General features: G+C 35.8%; 1 protein-coding gene across 1 annotated transcript in view; it reads left to right on the forward strand.

The window, feature by feature from the left end:
* The window catches only part of LOC150094731 (cell adhesion molecule Dscam1-like), a 158163-nt gene that overhangs the window by 123120 nt on the left and 18944 nt on the right, over positions 1–16099 (forward strand). The window contains exons 13-14 of the mRNA XM_090411652.1: positions 6100–6261; positions 9723–9913. Coding sequence (XP_090267778.1) covers positions 6100–6261; positions 9723–9913 — 353 coding nt within the window. The remainder of the gene's footprint in view (positions 1–6099; positions 6262–9722; positions 9914–16099) is intronic.

Genomic DNA, 16099 nt, shown 5'->3' on the forward strand with positions numbered 1-16099 from the left:
GCTACCCTTATCAACCAAGTCACCTGCCTTGCCTGGTCTTATTATTCATGATCAGTTTATTGGGATATTTCTTTCTGAAAAGCAGGTTTTATTTCTGAAGGAATGGGAAGTTGGAATTCTTAGAAGTGCATGAGGAGAATGTATCTCAAATACTAAATATGCTGGAAGTCAATAAGGCAGTTAAACCGGATATAATTTCACTATGTGTTTTGGAGAATGTGGTAAAAAACTACAGCTCCATTGACTTGGTGGTTCCATGAAAACTTAGCTGCTGAGGAAATTCCCAGTGAATGGAAGGAGGATAATATAGTGTCATTAAACAAAGGTGAGGATGGTAGAATGCAGGCATCAAAATATAGACTAGTTTGTATTTCTTCTGTGGAGAAATTAGTAAGGGTGCTCTTGTTTCAGTATTTGCTTGCTTGTTATAATAAAGTGACAAGAGCAATTGACATGGGAAAGGCATGTACTGCCATGTTTGGATTTTGCAAAGCTATATGATAGGCTGCTATATGATAAGTTGATATTTAAGATGAAACATATGAGATTAGATATCAGATTAGTGGAGTGGACTGGAAATTGGCTATCTGATAGATATCAGAGTATGGGGAAGCTGTATAAAAGAGTAGGAAGTTCACAAATGGAATTCCACAGGGCTCAGTATACAGTTATCTTTTTTTTTTTTTTAATCTTTATGTCAATAATATTGTCACTGGGTTGCAGGGAGATATTCAGGCAAATAACATCATCTGCAAATGGTGTTATTTGCAGATGATGTGAATCTTTAGGATGGTTATTAGTAATGGTGCTCATGTTTTGACTCTTCAAGAGGATTTAAATAAGCTGAAGAGATAGGCAAATGAATTGGGGTATCAGTTTAATTCAGCTGAATGTAAAGTCTTGAAATTTGGCAAGATAGGAAAATGCATACTCAATCTGTGGATGTCTACTAGAGGAAGTGAATGAGACAAGAAATCTTGGGAGTGATTGTTGATAAAAAGTTAAAAGTTTAGGGCACATATTGCAAAAGTGGTGACAACAATTCAGATATTGCTGCAATACTAAGATGGACTTTGATCAGTAGAGATAAGAGTGGTGATTCCTTTGTATAAAGCCCTGATCAGGACACATATGGACTGGGGAAGCTGTTGGAAGAGGATAAATTAACTTTGGAGAGGATACAGAGGCAGATAACCAAAATGATATCAGGATTCTACAATATTAGTTATAAGGATAGACTGAGGCTATGCTAACTAGAGTTTGGAGGATAGAAGATGAAAGGGGTAACGTGATTGAGACATTTAAACTGTTGAGAGGTATTTACACAATTAAAACGTGGGGAGATTTTTCATCTAGTAGAACAAGGAGAGCAGCAAAGACAAGAGGCCCTCCCAGGAAGTTGCAAAAGGAGGCAGTGAGCAAGAGGGTGGAAAGTGACTTTTTTGCATGGAGGATAGTTGGACCATGGAATTCATTCCATGATAGAGTGGTGAATGGGTTTAAGGAGAGGTATGATAGACTTTGTGTTTTCCAAGGTAAGGTAGCCTTCGGCAGTGAGTCTTATAACTCCATGGAGGTCCAGAATGGTGAAGATAATAATATCTCATATAAAATTAAAAATGTCTGCCACAATTTTAAAAAGAATCAAAACAGAGGCAGCTCACAAATTTGACCTGTAGACACATAAAATATTAGTATTTAATATTATCTCTAAGCCTCTATGGGGGGTCTGGAAGTTTATTGCAAGATGTCAAACACTCACAGACCACAATATCTATTGTAACTTGCTTTGAAGTCATTCAGTATTGGAGCATTCACCACCCACTCTGGCAAAGCATTCCACAAATTCACCACTCACCATACAGAAAATCTCCTTTTTTCTTTTCTCACATGACCTTTGTATACACTTCCCAGGGATGACCTCGTGTTCTCCTATCGCCCATTACCCTATGCAGTAATTCTCCCGTAGCTTACCAACTTATGTCTCAATCATATCACCTCTCCTCCTACCTACCATGCTCTGCAGCCCATATTCCTTTAATCTCTACTCATACTCAATATTTGAGTGTCCTGAGACAGCCTTACTTATTGCCTCTGCCCCCCCCCCCCCGATGTTTCCTTATTGTCTATATAACCATACATAAATATTATGGGGAAGGAGTGATGTTAACCCATCATTAGTAAGGTGGGGTGTCACAGACCCCAAAGATTTTAAACTGACTAACTTTTTAACAACGCATGGCAGTGAGTCATGCTTCAGTATAGCTTCCCCTCCTGTAACCTGCTACTCGATGCCATAGATGGCAGGCTGTTGCATGCAAGAAAGTTTAAGTGTGCTGGGGTCCCCACCTTACTAATGCTGGGTTAATAAAACAATAACGAAATCATAGAGACTGAATCACAGAATCTGAAGAAGACTGATGATTGATTCGATATTTGCAGAGATGGAAAAATAAAAACTCCTTAAAGGGATACAAGAAATTTAAATTTATATATATATCTACTCTATACTATAAAATGATAAGCTGAAATTGGTAACGTTTTTGTCAAGTTATTCGAAACGTTTTGAAACTCGGAGGCTACCCTGAGTGTCGAGTTTTCAAAATTCGAGTCATCAGAATTCAAGGAGAACAGCCTACCAGTCCGGAACACAGGGGGGGTTGGGCACCATTGGCATCAGGGGGCAGAGCCCCCCTAGTGTATGTATGTATATATATATATATATATATATATATATATATATAGACACACACCCAAAAGGATACTGTTATTACTATTGTTCTAATTAACTTAGCTGTAGGAATGACTGAAGAAAAACTTATAAATTAATTAAAAGAAACACACGTATTAACCACAGTGAAAATTATTTAATTGTAAATATTTCATCCTAAGTATCTTAGGACATCATCAGTACAGTAGTTTTAAACAATAATAGGAGTAACATACAGTTAGGGCATATGATTACAATAGAATCTCATTAAACATGCATAACATGCTACAGTAGTACAAAAAAAAAAAAATAAATAAATAAATAAAATAAAAATAAATTATTTAACACAATTTTGTATGACAATTTCCCATACTTTAGGAATAGTAAGAAAGTCGTTGCGGTTTAAGTTTGGTCTGTGTAGTAGGGCTTCAGAACTTTCTTTGTATAAACGTTCATGTTTATATAAAGATCTATGTAAAAGTTTAGACTTTTCCCAATGGATCCTATAGTTTGGATTTTCAATTCTGTGTTGAGAGAGGCCAGATTTCTGCGGTTTAAAAAGACGAATGTGGTCTTGATGTTCCGAGATGCGTTTCTGAACAGACCTACCTGTCTGTCCAAAGTAAGATAATTTGCATGAGCATGGAATCTCATAAATGCCAGGCAACATCAAAGGTGAGAGTTTGTCCTTAGGAGAAGGTAACAATCTTTAAACCAGGAATTAGAAGTAATCAAAAATACAGCCGTCCTAAATGGATATAATCCTAAAACAACTCAAAAAATCATCAGTAGTTACTTCTCCACACATCAAACCAGACAGGAAGAAGTCCATAGGATTCCCATACCGTACGTTAAAGGCATCTCAGAACGTCTTTCTAAAATTATGAAGAAATACAATTTTGTCACTACTTACAAACCTATCAACCAAATTTACAACTTGTTACCTTCTCCTAAGGACAAACTCTCACTTTTGATGTTGCCTGGCGTTTATGAGATTCCATGCTCATGCAAATTATCTTACTTTGGACAGACAGGTAGGTCTGTTCAGAAACGCATCTCGGAACATCAAGACCACATTCGTATTTTTAAACTGCAGAAATCTGGCCTCTCTCAGCACAGAATTGAAAATCCAAACCATAGGATCCATTGGGAAAAGTCTAAACTTTTACATAGATCTTTATATAAACATGAACGTTTATACAAAGAAAGTTCTGAAGCCCTACTACACAGACCAAACTTAAAACGCAACGACATTCTTACTATTCCTAAAGGATGGGAAATTGTCATACAAAATTGTGTTAAATAATTATTTATTTATTTATTTTTTTTTTTGTACTACTGTAGCATGTTATGCACGTTTAATGAGATTCTATTGTAATCATACGCCCTAACTGTATGTTATTCCTATTATTGTTTAAAACTACTGTACTGATGATGTCCTAAGATACTTAGGATGAAATATTTACAATTAAATAATTTTCACTGTGGTTAATACATGTTTCTTTTAATTATGATTGCACCACAGGTTTCGTTATTTAAAAAAGTTTTATTCCTTCATGGGGAAATGACAGCACAGAAGACAAACTTACTAGGAAAATTGCAATTAAAACAGGGTAAGCTACGAGCTAGAATATCTTTTTTAAAAAAGTGCAGAGCATGAACTAGCAACAAACAATTTAAATATTACAGAACTAGAAACAGACTTGTCAAATACGTTAAATCAAGAATTGCTACAATTATAACTGTCTCAAAGAATTCGGGAAAAAAAGCTTTTGATAAAAGCTATAGTGCTCTACATATTAAATACCTTAATCTATTAAATCGATCAAAAAAGATCACTAACAAATTACCAACGGAAAAATTTTTGCATGCAGAGTCGTGAGTGATTGAAATGTTTTAGCTGAGAGTGTGGTGTGTGTGTGCAGAGAATTTGAATTTGTTTAACTCACTGTATGATTTGATGTGTGTGTGTATGACAAACGGATCTCCTAGATGAGTCTTTGACTCCATAGGGTCTTAGGATGACAATAATAATAATAATAAAATTCCAAAAACTTTTATAAAAAATAAAAGAATACTGAATACTCAAACCAAATCTGTCAAATGTCATAGTGAAGTCCAGTAATACTGTATTGTAGTATATCCATTTCTTGATCTGACTCACTTGTAACGTTATCATAAAAGGTAGTCAAGACTTTAACTATTACTCCTTATATATAAATTAGCATTGCACTGTTGCAGTGGGGGCTATCTTATCCTCTTTCTACATTTTAACTGGATCAAGACTCAAACTGGTCAACGGTTTATTAACAGTTCTCTTGCGCATTCTTATGTTCTGAATTATAGAATCAAACACTGCTTCATTTGCCTTTAACTCTTACCAGTATTATTCATATTATATTTATGAATATTCTCCTTTTCATCTTATATCTATAATTATACTTAACTATGCATGGTATCATTAAAAAGTTTCCGGACTGACAACCACATGACATGACACTACTGTAGTTAGTATTGAGGTCTAATGCTTGATCTGGGTCATTTGGCTTTTATTTCATATCTGTAGCTTGCATTAAATTCTTCCTGAAACTGGACAAAACCCTATAAAAATCTTCTAGATATTGCAAGATGCTTTTTGAGAAGAAAATGTGATTAGAACTCAAACATTTGACTATTTTCCAAGTGTAGTGATATCTGTTTACTTTTTCTTTTTGTAACATTCATATAATTTTTCATTATGATGTCACATAATGAAAAATTCAGATTCATAATGAAATTTATAAATAATTCATAAAAAAATTCATAATCAAAATGAGAGGTTACAGTTTAACCCCAAAGGTTAAAATGTCATCTGTCATTTCAATACAGATATTCTGCAGTGATTATAGGAAGATTTGCTCAAAAACGACTGTCATACTGGAAATTAGATTCACCACCATAGAAATGCTCCCACTTGCACAGCTTTTCTGTGTATGAATTTTTGGGTACTCTCAAATTAACTGCCATTCACTCTCCTACCATTGTTTTCATTCTATTTCACAAACCTTGTTAAACTGAATTTTTCTGCAGCCAGTGATGTTCGTCTTATTGATTGTGCAGTGATAAACTAAACCTGAGTAAGAAGCTTTCATATTAAGACCTGATGAATGGTTAATTATCTTCTTTAATATATCTTTTTCAGTATAATTTTCTGCAACTTTAATGAACATAAAACGCAAAAGATATGAATTATGATTTTAAACTTCATGTTGTATATTTTGCTAACTGCTATCAGTATGTATCATTTAATTATATAAAAATTATGAATTAGCAAATTTAAAAAATTGAGATATACACAGTTTCTACTCATTTGTCTCTATAGATAAATTAATCATTTATGTGTATTTCAGAAACTCATGTTGGATATATTGTTACTGATGAAGATGTTCCATTTTATGTGAAGCCCTTTTTTGTAATCCCAGTAGCTGCATCTGTGGTTGTTATTGTTTCTACAGTAGTAATTGCTTGGGTGTGTTATAAAAGAGTTACTTTTAAACAGAAGAGGCATCTAAGTAATTTTCTATTTTGTACATATTAATTTTAGAAATTTTTGTATATTATTATATTATTTGAGGCTTTTATTATTTTTTATGGTATTTCTAGTACATAAAGTATACACTGTCTCCACAATAAAAAAAATAATCAAACAATTTTTGTTATTGAAAAACATCATATTTTGGATTTTTTAATAACAAAAAAGTGTTCCTTTTGACCTCTCTGCTAGTAGTGTAATTTTTTATGTGACCCCCCCCCAACCCCCACCCACAAAAACTTGTAATCCTATAGCACTATAGGCGAGCTAAGGATTCTTGAAGAAAGTAGCACCCAAAGCAAAAATAATATATGGCAATGCACTTAAAAATCCAGCATACAAGCAGTAGTGTGGAAAACTGATTACAGGGAAACTTGAAACAGTAAGAGAAGAAGCCTGGAAATTTCAGGAATCAGGGTAAAGAAGAACTGCTGGATACAGCAGCAAGATATTTTTACTGAGTCTCCATCAGTAAATCTATTGATTTACTGATGGAGACTCAATAAAATCATCTCAATACGTTAAAAAGGAGATAAAAGACAATGCGACAATTATAGACCCATATCATTGCTGAGCCATGTTTATAAGATATTGTTTAGTCATTCAAAACAGAATGAAGAAATAATGGAAGAAGAAAAAATGGGATTCAGAGATGGAAAAGGAACCAGTGATGCAATCATCGTTTTAAAGAAAAGGGGAATAATAACCTCTTTATCTCTGGATGTCAGTGTGTTCCTCAACAACCAAGTAATCCTATGTGCAATCTTGGACACCTAAGCAATGTGTCCTCTGAACTTCATCTCCCTATCTACCAACATCCATAAGTCCCTAGCCTCATCAATCTCTTGGAGTACTGTTCCATCAGTGTAGTACACAGCTGGTAATATTTTAATTCCAAAATGCATGACTTTACACTTTTCCACATTGAACTGACATCCATTATCTTTTGCACATTCTACCAGCTTATTTAAATCATCCTGCAGACTTTCAACATCAGCTTGATTTTTTATTGCGCTACCCAACTTTGCATCATCAGCAAACAACTGAATATCTCCCTGTAAGCCATTTCCTATATCATTTATATACAAATTAAACAGCAATGGCCCAAGCACAGAGCCCTGAGGCACACCACTGGTCACCTGCCTCATCCAGGACTCAGCTCCTCCATACATCACCTTCTGGTATCTTTCCCTGAGGCATTCTCCTATCCATATCACCAATTTAATATCCATTCCCATCTGCTCCAATTTGCATAAGTGTTCCATGGGGTATCCTGTCAAAAACCTTAGCAAAATCCAGAAGTACCACTGTGTAGCCAGTTCCTTTGTCCAACTCGGATGTCATTCTATTATGAAATGTTAATAGTTTGCTAAGGCAGGATCTACCTTTAACAAAACCATGTTGGCCTCTATAGAGTATCATATCCTGATCCACCCATTCTTGAATTTTGTCATTAACCAACTTTTCCAATACTTTTACCACTACTCCTGAGATAGTGATTGGTCTGTAATTAACTACCACAGTTTTAGAGCCACCCTTATGCAAAGGAACCACTTTGCCTAACTTCCACTCCCTAGGGACCATACCAGAGTTCAAACTTAAATTAAATATCCAAGTAAGAGGAGTTGACAATTCATTTGCACATTCACGCAACAACACCTGAGCTGATATTCCATCTAAACCTACAGCAGTGTTTGCATTTAAATTTTGCAATATGTTAAATACCTCTGATTTCTTAGCTTCAATTCTCACATTAGTTATTGCTACAGGTACAGAGATATCCTCAGTTGGGTGATAGACTTTTGAAAAGTGATCACGCAGTAACTCAACTATTACATCTGATTTTGTCACCTCATTACCATCAGAACCCACTAAAGTTATCCTTCCGAAGTCATTCTTCCTTTTACTTGCCACATAGTGGAAGAACTCTTTGGGATTACCCTTGATCTCTTTGGCTAAGGTCTTCTCATAATGTGATTTAGCTTTTCTTACTATGCTGGTAACCTTCCTAGCTTGAACCTTGTACTGCTCATGGGTGTACTGATTACCTTTCTCCTTGTAAATTCTCCATAACATTTTATTTTTTTGCAGATCAAGCTTGATACTACTGCTCATCCATCTAACACCTGCCTTGTTTGACTTCCTGACTATGGGGACACAATCTGATATTGCTTTCCTCAGATACCCGCTGATTTTATCCCATGCACTGCTAACATCTTTCTCCTGCAATATGTTCTGCCATGGGATGGCTGCAAGCTCATTCCAAAGCTTGTTATAAGCTTGTTGCCTAACCTGTAGTTCCATATATACCCCTTCTTAACAGAAAAATCCACAGATTTTGCAACCTCCCAAGTCAATACCACATGATCGCTTTCACCAATTGGAGGTAATGAGGACACCTTACTTATGCATATATCCTCTGAACCAATAACCAGGTCCAACACTCTCACACCAAGTGTCCCTTCAGTTATGTGCTGTTTCAAGTAGTTATCTCATAAAAGATGTATGAACTCCATTTCCTTTTTGCTATGTGATATTTCCTCCTTCCAATTGATATCACCATAATTAAAATCCCCCATAATAATCACTAAACCTGCACTAATTTCTTGATGCATGAATTCAATATCTCCCCCTGGCCTATAGCAGCATCCAACTGTATATTTGGTTGCATTGGTCACTATTTCGCACCAGACCGCCTCAAATGAACTCTCATTCAGATTTCTATCATCTTGATATACTACTTTCTTTGGCTGCAACACATCAGCTATCATCAACAGTACTCCTCACCCTGTTCTATCTTCTCTATCCTCCCTGAAAATACTCTACCCATCACATTCATTTCCAGTGACCACATCTTCTACTGACAATCAAGTTTCACTAATGCCTACAACCATTGGTGAGATTGCAGTGACTAATGCCAAAAATTCTTCTTTCTTATTTCGAATGTTTCTTGCATTGGTATACAAAAATTGCAGATTCCTTCTAGTTCTTGTACCGGCTTTAGAACTGATATATATATATATATATATATATATATATATATATATATATACAAGCAAGCCCTTCATTCAGTAGATAGAAACTGTATTATAGAAACACTGCATAAAATAGGACTGAAACTATACTTAATTGCTATAAAGACACACAGACAATAGCAAATTCATGAATATTGAAACAAGTAAAATCCTATCCCAGAGGGGAGTCATTCTCTACTTATTCAATGTATAAAATACATTCTCTATGTATTTTTCTTTTTTTTTTTTTTGTAGAAAATGCATGCTCTTACTAAGTATGTGAGTAGTTTTATTTGCTAATTATATTTATGGCCAGGATATTTGTACTTAATCAAATTATAGATGATCTAGCATTTGTATTTTACCTTAAACATAATTTCATTTAATAACTTTAAATAATTGTCAATGTTTTATATTACATTTTTAGTGTTTCAACAGCAGTATGATCCTCATGTTATAGAAGCTCATATGACGCTGCAGAGTATAGAAGGCTTTAGTGATATGCGGCCACCAATGTATAGTCCACCAGGTGGTATTTCTGTATATCCAGTCAGTGGAGGGGTACGTGAGGATGCATATGATGCACCCTGGGATATATCACGGAGTATTGGTAATGATGTAAGTAATCTAAATTCTGAATTTCAGTATATGGAGTATGTTATTTTATTTCAAATGAAATCATAAGTTTATTAAGAAGCCAAGAACTGTATGAATGTACAGACTAATTAAAACTTAACTTTTAATGTAACTTAACTCTGCTGTATTACCATTATCTTCATCGAATTCCTGATATGTATGCTCAAGGGACAGCATACTATGATAGGCCCACATGAAAAGGTTACATTATTACTATTGTCCTATCAACAATTATCATCCTAACTAGTCTTATCTGTCATGACTCCAATATTGTCAGATCTTATATTTCATTCTTCTAAAGCAGTGTTTCTCAAAGTGTGATATGCGTACCCCCAGGGATACGCAAAAGGTCGTTAGGGGGGGTACATGGCAATTTTCGGCTATGCATAATTAAAGGAGTCGTTATATTTTTCAACAAACAGTGCAATTAGAGACAACCGGAATAAAACGGCACTAACTAATGAATCACATCCCCTCTTCAACAAAAACTGCTATATAGACCAAGCAAAACCATTTGTTGCCGGTGGAGCATATGTATAATGGTTTTGCTTGATACCACCCCCGTCGTTAACGTGTTAAAACTAAGAAATATACCGTATAGTGAATGTGTTTCAGATATTATGGAATTCAGTTGAAGGGAATTAGCATTTCAACTCAACTATTGAAATGCTAATTTGTCTTTGGTTCGCGCAATCTTTTGTTAATACCGCACCAATCATATGCAGTTCTTTGCTGCTCTACGTATCTCAAGTCTTGTAAATTACTGATAATTTTTGCTTGAAATAATGGGAAAGAAGATGACACTATTTGGGTAGATGACTTTGACGATGCGCACAAAGAACCTGTTCTCGATGCCAAAAGTAGTGATAGCGAGTAGGAGCTTCTTGGTAAGTCGCACCATTTTTCAGTTTTTTTCTGAAAACTTTAGTTTCCGAAAATTCCCACACGTATCTCGCAACACGATTTTTTAGCTTTAATTTTGGGAAAAAAAGTTAGAGTTATATTCGAGTAAATGGAGTATTTTTTGTTAGCTTTCAAATTCTTACATATGGATCATTGGTTAAAGATTGGATTTATAAAAACTCCAAAAAGAGCAATATAGCAAATACAAGTAGCTGTAAGCAACAAGAAAATGTTGATATTACATCTGGATCAAATGAAATTGATGAGTGTGTTGTCTGACATATCTAGAGAACCAAAATTTAAAAATAAATCATATTTTTTGTTTACATGAACATATAAATTCAAATAAAATATATATTTAATTTTAATTAATATTTTAAATTACGTAATTTATTAATTTTAATTAATTTATTTTTAATTAATGAATTTATTTTTTTTAATTAATCAATTAGGGGGTACTTGGTAATAATGAAAATTTAAGAAGGGGTATGTGGATATCTGAAGTTTGAGAAACACTGTTCTAAAGCACAGTGTTAAAATTGCATCAATCCACCTATTTCTTGGTCTTCCTCTGGGTCCTTTTCCTGGCCAACTCACGTCAAATACCTGTTTTGCTAACCTTTTCTCTCCCATTTTTGTTTAAGCCATGTGAGATTAGCTGACACATTCCTGAATGCTAACAGTGTCAGGTTCTTTCTTTCCATTCTTCCTTTTTTAATAGTCTTTTTCAGTTTGAATACAAGTGTCCTTCAGTAGTGTTGTTGTTGTTGGAATTTTTTGCTGTTTATATTGTGTTTTGATGCTTGTTTGTTCATACTGATTCTGCTTCTGAGAATGGCATCCATAAAGAAATACACATCGATGGCACATAAAGCTTTGGTATGAAGGTCTAGCTTTGCCTTGGGTTTCAGAGTGGATGTGTTGCAAAAATTGCTATATGTATGCACCAAAAAATGTGAAAGATTTGTGGAGTGTTTAATTGAAGAAGAAGAAGAAAAGCATTAACGTATGTGAAAAAGGGTCTTGATAGAGCAGGACGATTAGAAATGAGCAAGTGTCGGGACCATAGTAGAAGATGAGTTACTGAAAATGAAAAGCTAAATGAAGCATCTGGAAGAGGATATTAAACATCTAAGAAGAGATTGGCTGATGAAAATGAGAAGGGGGAAGTTAGTATTACAAAGGAAGAGTCAAAGGATAGTCGTATATTGTGTGCGGACTTGATCATTAGTCATCATAGAGGTGTGATGACTAATAAAGTGCAAAAAACATGCTTTCCTGGTGGAACAATGAAGCAAATAACTGATTAGTGATAGTTAAAATTAGTTGGGGAAAAAAAGAATGTTGACAGAAAGGTGTTGTGGTAGGTAGAGAATAATAGCGTTGTTGTAAAAGTCATAGGCACGTTGTCCAGATATAACAATAGTGAATTGAGAAAGAGAGTAGAGATATTGAATAGTAAGTTGGCTGAATTGTATGAGATAAAGAGGGTTTAATTTGTAAATCTGTAGAGTGAATTTGAAGGAAAGTTGGAATGATTTAAAGTTGATGGATTGCATTTGAATGGGTTTGGTGCTGGGCATTTAGAAAGGCTATTGTTTTCTGAAAAGGCACGGAATCAAGAAGTTAATGTAGCAAATGATTAGGGTCTATTTATGAAGCAGGATAGCACAACTAAACAGATTGTACAAAAGGAGAAAGATGGATATGAGGTTGAAGACGTGGTTACAGCAGCAGATGATGGAATGCATAAAGGTGAGGATTTGACAGGTAGGAATGGAAATCAGAGTCAGGATCAGGGAACGGGAGTGGTCAGACTGAAAAGAGAGAGAGAGAGAGAGGTGTGGTATAGCAGCTAGAATAGAGAATGTTGGTGCTAGTAGAATGGCCTCAAAGACACAGGAATTGTTATGTTTCTACACAAATGTAATGAGTATTTGAAACAAGAGAGCTGAGTTTGTTGCATTGGTTGAGTCAGTATGCCCAAAGATAATTGGAATAAGTGAAACTTGGTTGTCTGAGGATTATGAGTTGTCGGGAATAGAAATAGAACGATATCATTAGTGCATGGGAAATTATGAAAGAATATTTGTTAGCAGCAATGGTAAGTTGTATACCACGAGTGAACAAGAGGACACAATTTGGAGTAAAGTGGATGACAAACAATATTAAACAGGAATTGCATGCGAAAAAGAGGCTGTGGAAGAGATATAAGGAGACAGGAGAAGAGAAGATGCATGAAGAGTATAAGACACAGGCCAGAGGAGTGACTAGTATGGTAAGGAAGATGAAACTGGAATATGAGAGAAGAGCCCTAAGATCCAAAGAAAATCCTAGGGAATTTTTTAGATATGTGGCCAGCAGAAGGAGAAATGACTATAGAAGAATGATATTGTGGGATAAAAATGGGAATAGAGTGACTGATGCAGAGGACATAGTAGAATTGTTCAATGAACACTTTATTGGAGTATTTCATCCTGGAGGAGTCAGTTTTAATGCTAGAGGGATAGGGCAGGTTCAAGGTTTAGAGGTACAGGAGGAGAGTGTGTTTCAAATACTGAGTACTCTGGATGTCAGTAGAGCTGTGGGACTGGATGATATTTCACCACGAGTTTTGAGATAATGTGCTTGGTAACTCACAGTAACTTTGACCTAGCTTTTCAATGAAAGTCTGGCTGCTGGAAAGGTGCCTATGGAATGGACAGAAGGTAAGATAGTGGCATTGCATAAGGGCAGTAGCAGACTGGAAGTGTCTAATTATAGACCAGTTTGTGTGTCATCAGTAGTTAGTAAGATCTTGGAGAAAGTAGTGAAAGACCATATACAGCATTGGGCAGATGAGGGTAATGTTATCTGTGAGAGTCAACATGTATTTGTGAAGGGGTGCTCTTGTTTTAGCAATATGCTAGCCTTTTATGATAAAGTTACAAGAACATTAGATGAGAGAAAGGCATATACTGCCATTTTCTTAGACTTAGCAAAGGCATTTGACAGGGTGCCACATGATAAGCTGATATTTAAGTTGCAGCACATGGGTCTGGATGTCAGATTGGTCAACTGGATTCAGGATTGGCTGTCCGATAGGTATCAGAGAATTGTGTATGGTGGGGCAGTTTCAAGGAAGCAGAGGGTTACAAGTGGGGTCCCACAGGACTCAGTACTGGGACCTATATTGTTTAACCTTTATATCAATGACATTGTCAGTGTATTGCAAGGGGATATTCAGTTGTTTGCAGATGATGCAAAGCTGGGAAGGATTATTAGTAATAGTGCAGATGCGGCAGCCCTGCAAAAAGATTTGAATAAGCTAGATACATGGGCAAATGAATGGGGGTTTCAGTATAATGCAGCAAAATGTAAGGTCTTGAGGTTTGGGAAACATCGATGGGACACTGCATACTCTATGGGAGGAGTTATACTGGAGAAAGTAGGGGAGACAAGAGCTCTGGGGTTGATGATTGACAGAAACCTGAAATTTAGGGGACATATTGCAAAGGTGGCGAGGGTAACACAGAGGATTGCTGCAATAATGAGAAGGACACTGAATGAGAAGGGGATAAATTAACTGTGGAAAATGTACAAAGGCGAATAACAAAGATGGTTTCAAGACTGTACAATGATAGTTATGAGAATCGGCTGAGAGAATGTGGACTGCAGAGTTTGGTGGATAGAAGGAGAGGTGATATGATTGAGACTTTGAAACTGTTGACAGGTGATTACAGGGTTGACACTGGGGAGTTCTTTCGCTTGGTTGAACAGCGGGAAGGAGCGATGACAAAACGCCATCCCTGGAAGTTACAAAAGGAAACTGTGAACAAGAGGGTGAGGAGTGGTTTCTTTGCATGGAGGGTGGTTGAACCATGGAATGCATTGCCTGATGGAGTGGTGAGAGCGAGAATGGTCAATGAGTTCAAGGAGTGGTATGATTGACTTTGTGTTTCTTAGGAAGGACCTCCCACGATGAGTCTTTTGACTAGATGGAGGCCTGAATAATAATAATAATAATAATAATATATAACTTTAAATGTGAAAAGAGGAGGGGAGTGCTGTTAATGATTGCAGAGGAATTGTGACAACAAAATGTGGAAGTCGATAGTGCATGCACAGATTATGAATCTGTATGGTGTGAAGTTGATTTCTTTTAGAGGCTTTAATGTTTTGGATGTAGTTGTTAATGAGGTGTTGACACTGCCACTGGTTGATGAGAATGATCATGCGGTACATGTTTAGGAAGTGATGGAACAAGAAAAGGTTAATGACAAAAATGGATATATGTGTAAGTATAAAGCAGGTGATTATAGGAAGCTCTGTAATAATCAGTTAGCATCAGTATGTTGCATAGATAAGCTGAGAATACTGACAGTGCATGGAAATTCATAAGGCAGTATCTGACACAAGCAATGTGTAACTCCATACCAAGGGTTAAGCAAGTAAATAGAGTAGAAGTGAAAATTTGATTAACAGTGAAATCAAACAAGCTGCACTAGGAAAAAAAAATGCTCTGGAGGAGGTACAAGACAAGGTGGTGATCATATCAATGTGAAGAGTATCAGGCTAGAAAGGTGACAAGCATGGTAAAGAAAGAAAAGGAGAAGTATGGGAGGAGATTAGCTGGTCAGGCCAAGGTTAACTCAATGGACTTTTTTCACTATATGGCAAGCAAGAGAAAGAATAATTACCACAGATTAACACTTGGTGGATAGTCATGGCAGCAGAATAACAACTGCAAAGAATATAGTGGAATTATTGAACAATCACTTTGTCAGCATATATCATACTGGTGTAAATGATGCTGTGCAATATATAGAAGGGAGACAAGTATTAGGAGAATTGGAAGTGAAAGAATCAGAGTATGATATGTTGATTGGGTTAGATGTTAATAAGGATGTGGGAATGGATGATATATCACCAGGTATTTTTAAGGAATGTGCACCACAGTTGGTATGCCCTTGACCTGATTATTTAATGAGTGGGCGGGGTTCCTTGCAGTGGGTAGGATTCCTAAGGAGTGGAAAGAAGGCAAAATAGTACCACTCCATAAACATGATTCTAGGAAAATGTTTCCAATTATAGACTAGTCTTTATAACCGCAGTTGTGGTCAAGGTGTTGGAGAGATTGGTTAGGAATATAATACTGGATTGGGTTGATGGACATAGCATGCTTTATGATAGTCAACATGGGTTTGTAAAGGATAAGTTCTGTTTTAGCAATTTACTTGCATTTTAGGATAGGGTAATGAATGTGTTAGATAAGGGAGAATCATA

The sequence above is a fragment of the Typopeltis vanoorti genome, chromosome 21 (genome assembly GCF_054136105.1).
Source record: "Typopeltis vanoorti isolate ZY-2024b chromosome 21, IOZ_Tvanoo_1.0, whole genome shotgun sequence".
Classification (NCBI taxonomy): domain Eukaryota; kingdom Metazoa; phylum Arthropoda; class Arachnida; order Uropygi; family Thelyphonidae; genus Typopeltis; species Typopeltis vanoorti.